The sequence below is a fragment of the Pterocles gutturalis genome, unplaced genomic scaffold (assembly GCF_000699245.1).
Source record: "Pterocles gutturalis isolate BGI_N339 unplaced genomic scaffold, ASM69924v1 scaffold11468, whole genome shotgun sequence".
Classification (NCBI taxonomy): Eukaryota; Metazoa; Chordata; class Aves; order Pterocliformes; family Pteroclidae; genus Pterocles; species Pterocles gutturalis.
The window spans coordinates 1-3,056 of NW_010118120.1; the positions used below are offsets into that span (position 1 = coordinate 1).

The following is a 3,056-nucleotide window of genomic DNA, read 5'->3' on the forward strand; positions in this document are numbered from 1 at the left end:
TATTTATATATAAATATATCTCCTTGTATTCACCATGTATGTCCTCCTCTGGTACTCCTCCCATCTTCCCCTAGGCCTGCTCTGAGATTTCACCATTCAGTTCCTCAGTGCCCTATGCTGAAGTTCATCAGATCCATCTAATTTTAAAACATCTGATTTATCTAGGTGCTTTCTAAGTATGCAATTCAGTGGTTTCAGCAACGATGACAATATCTGCTGCATTTCACTGGGGCTGTAATAAACAAAGCACTACATCAGTGACAACGCTGAAATGAATAGAAGTTGTTCTCATGTCCAAACTAAGCTCTCCATGTTTCTGTAATCAACTGCAAAGCCTGGAGTGAGAGAATTCTGCATTTCACAAATGTCTTTGGAAACAGTCTGGGTTGGGTGGTTTTAAATTTCACCTTCGAGGTGGCTTACAATCTTTTCTTTTCACTCCTCTTTCTTTGGTTGCTAAGAGAGGTATACATAAACCTGCTCTTGAGACAGCTTTTTGACAAGTGCTTTACTGCAGGGAGAGGGAGAAGCCAGCTGCAATTCTTGCTACCATATCAACACACCTGCCTTTTTAGGAGCTTACTGCACCAAAGCCATCCTGAGTTTGCTAGGATTTTCTTCAAGGGATTCCTTCATAACTTTAATGTGATTTCTGAGTTGGTCCCGTAATTGTTGCCCCTGGGCTGCTGGATGTATTTGTTCCACTTACACCTTGAAAGAGAGAGGATGGCCTGCTGGAAGTTACCTCCAATCACAACATAAAGTAGTAGGTTGCCACATGTGTTGAGTGCAGCCAGTGGCCGAGAGATGATATAGGCGGAGTGGATTTGCTTCTCCATGTGACAGCTGACTGCACACAACCGTAGTTCAACTCGAGCCACTCGAAAGACGTGCAAGGGGAGGAAGCACACATAGAAAACCATCAGGAGGACAACAGCGAGTCTGCGAGCCTTTCGTTTGTAGCAAACCTGTGTGTGGGGCCCTGTAGCCAAGGTGCAAATAATGAGCACATAGCACAGAGTCACCATCAGTAAGGGCAGGAAGAAGGCCAGGCCAGTCAGTAGCCAGTTATACCACCTGATTGTGCCCAGGTTTTCGGAGCTGGTAAGATCGAGGCATAAGGATCTGTTTTGTGCCTCTTTTGAGGAGATCAAGAAGTTGATGGGGCTGACAGCTGCCAGTGCAATCACCCAAACAGCTGTGCAAGCCACCGCTGTCCACCGCTTCCTCTGGATGTGGTGGAAGAACTTCATAGGGTGGACAACCACCATGTAGCGGAAGGCGCTGAAGCAGGTGAGGAAGAGGATGCTGCTGTACAAGTTGAAGTGGAAGCTGAAGCGGATGAACTTGCACATGAATTCGCCAAAGATCCAGTGCTCCCCACTGGCATAGTAGTGTATCAGGAAGGGAAGGCTGGTGAGGTAGAGCAGGTCTGTGAGCGCCAGGTTCAGCATGATGATGGTGCTGCTCTTCCAAGGCCTCATCTTGAAGCTGTAAACACAAATTGCAATGACGTTTCCCGGGAAGCCCACCAGGAAGATGATGCTGTACATAATGGGGAGGTACAAGGTCTTCAGACCAACTTCCACGTCAGTGCAGTTGGGAAAATCACCTCCAGTGTCTTGCAAGGTGGTGGGGTTGGCCAAGTCATCACTTGTTGTGTTCATGTTTTTTTCTTAGTGCTTAGGGAGGAGAGAAATGCTTAATGTTTGCTGACAGATAAGACCTTCTTGTAGCCTGTCAGAAACAACTAATAACTACATCTTTCCTTTCAACTTCCCATCAGTTGCACTATTAAGGTGCCTTTATTGAATAAGGAAAGGCCTTGGCACTTTGGGGAGAATTCATGCTCATCTAGAGGCCTTTTTTCATATCTATATAGAGATATAATTCGATTTTAAAACACATATTTTCAGGGAAGGGTCTGCACAGGCACAATGAAGCTGTAATATAAGGGATTCCTCACACTGCAGTGTATGATATGAGTCCCCTGGTATTTAAAGTTCACCTTCTGCTCTCATCAGGGGTCAAGTGGAGCAGAAGGACACACTAGTCATGTTGTGTTACTGACCAAAAATATTGAGAAGAATGTCCAGAACACAACTGTTCCATAAACATTATTTGCATCTTTGTTAATTAAGTGAAAAACAGGGCAGATTTTGAAATAGTTCTCATATTCTTTTTGATGCTGAAGTTGATTAACATTTTTCTCCCTGCTCCTTGGAAACAACTGATACAAGAATATTTCATTCTTTCAGTCCATTGGCAAGACTGATGTTGCAAAGAAACAAGTTATTTTTAGACTTGTCATTAGCTGTTAATTTCTATCCCTGTAAAATTTTTAAATGGCGTTTTGCTTAGACAGTAGTCATAGATAGTAGTCTTCTGAAATATCAGAATAAATTATTCCAGCTTTGCAAAGCAGCCATTTGCAAGTTACAACATGGGACTTGAGCAGGATTCAAGGAAAGTAAAGATAGCCTAGTACATAATCTCTACAACAGAAAATATGGGGACACTGAAGCACACGGCAAATAGCTGCTAACATTGCATCCAGTAAGTGCATTTGTGTAAATGCCTTCTTTCTTTTGAAGTGGAGTAAATGTTTTGATGAAAAAAAAATGAAGAAATCTCTAGTGTAATTTTTTCTAGAAGATTGCAGCTTCTTACAGGGTGATGCCTGTCCTCAAATTACTGTGGCCTGGATCTGTTACAATGGATCCTATTGAATCATCCCTTTGATTTCTTGTTCCACACTGAATTTTCTTTATGTAGCTTCTACCCTCACTCACTTATGGGATCTCACAGAGACAGGCTGCAGGACCTGAATTCAAATTTGTGGAGAAGGTTTGGTTCAAATATATTTAAATCACTTTGAAAACTAAAGCTGGAGCTTGAGAAGATGCATGCCAAACACTGGCATTTGTTTTTAAACAGCAAAACAACTTCAAACATCTTCTCACGCCTGGGACAGGGCAGGGGATGGTTTAGATAAATCCAGTGGCTCTAATTCAGTTAAGAAGTAATGCAGCAATACCCTTGTCGCCAGACAAACT

The 3,056-nt window shown here is 42.7% G+C and overlaps 1 protein-coding gene across 1 annotated transcript; it reads right to left on the reverse strand.

Moving 5' to 3' along the window:
* Positions 1-632: 632 nt before the first annotated feature.
* On the reverse strand, positions 633-1,667 carry OXGR1 (oxoglutarate (alpha-ketoglutarate) receptor 1). Its single transcript, XM_010076078.1, has one exon. It carries the CDS (start codon positions 1,665-1,667, stop codon positions 633-635), a length of 1,035 nt encoding a protein of 344 aa, XP_010074380.1.
* Between the last annotated feature and the right edge of the window lie 1,389 nt (positions 1,668-3,056).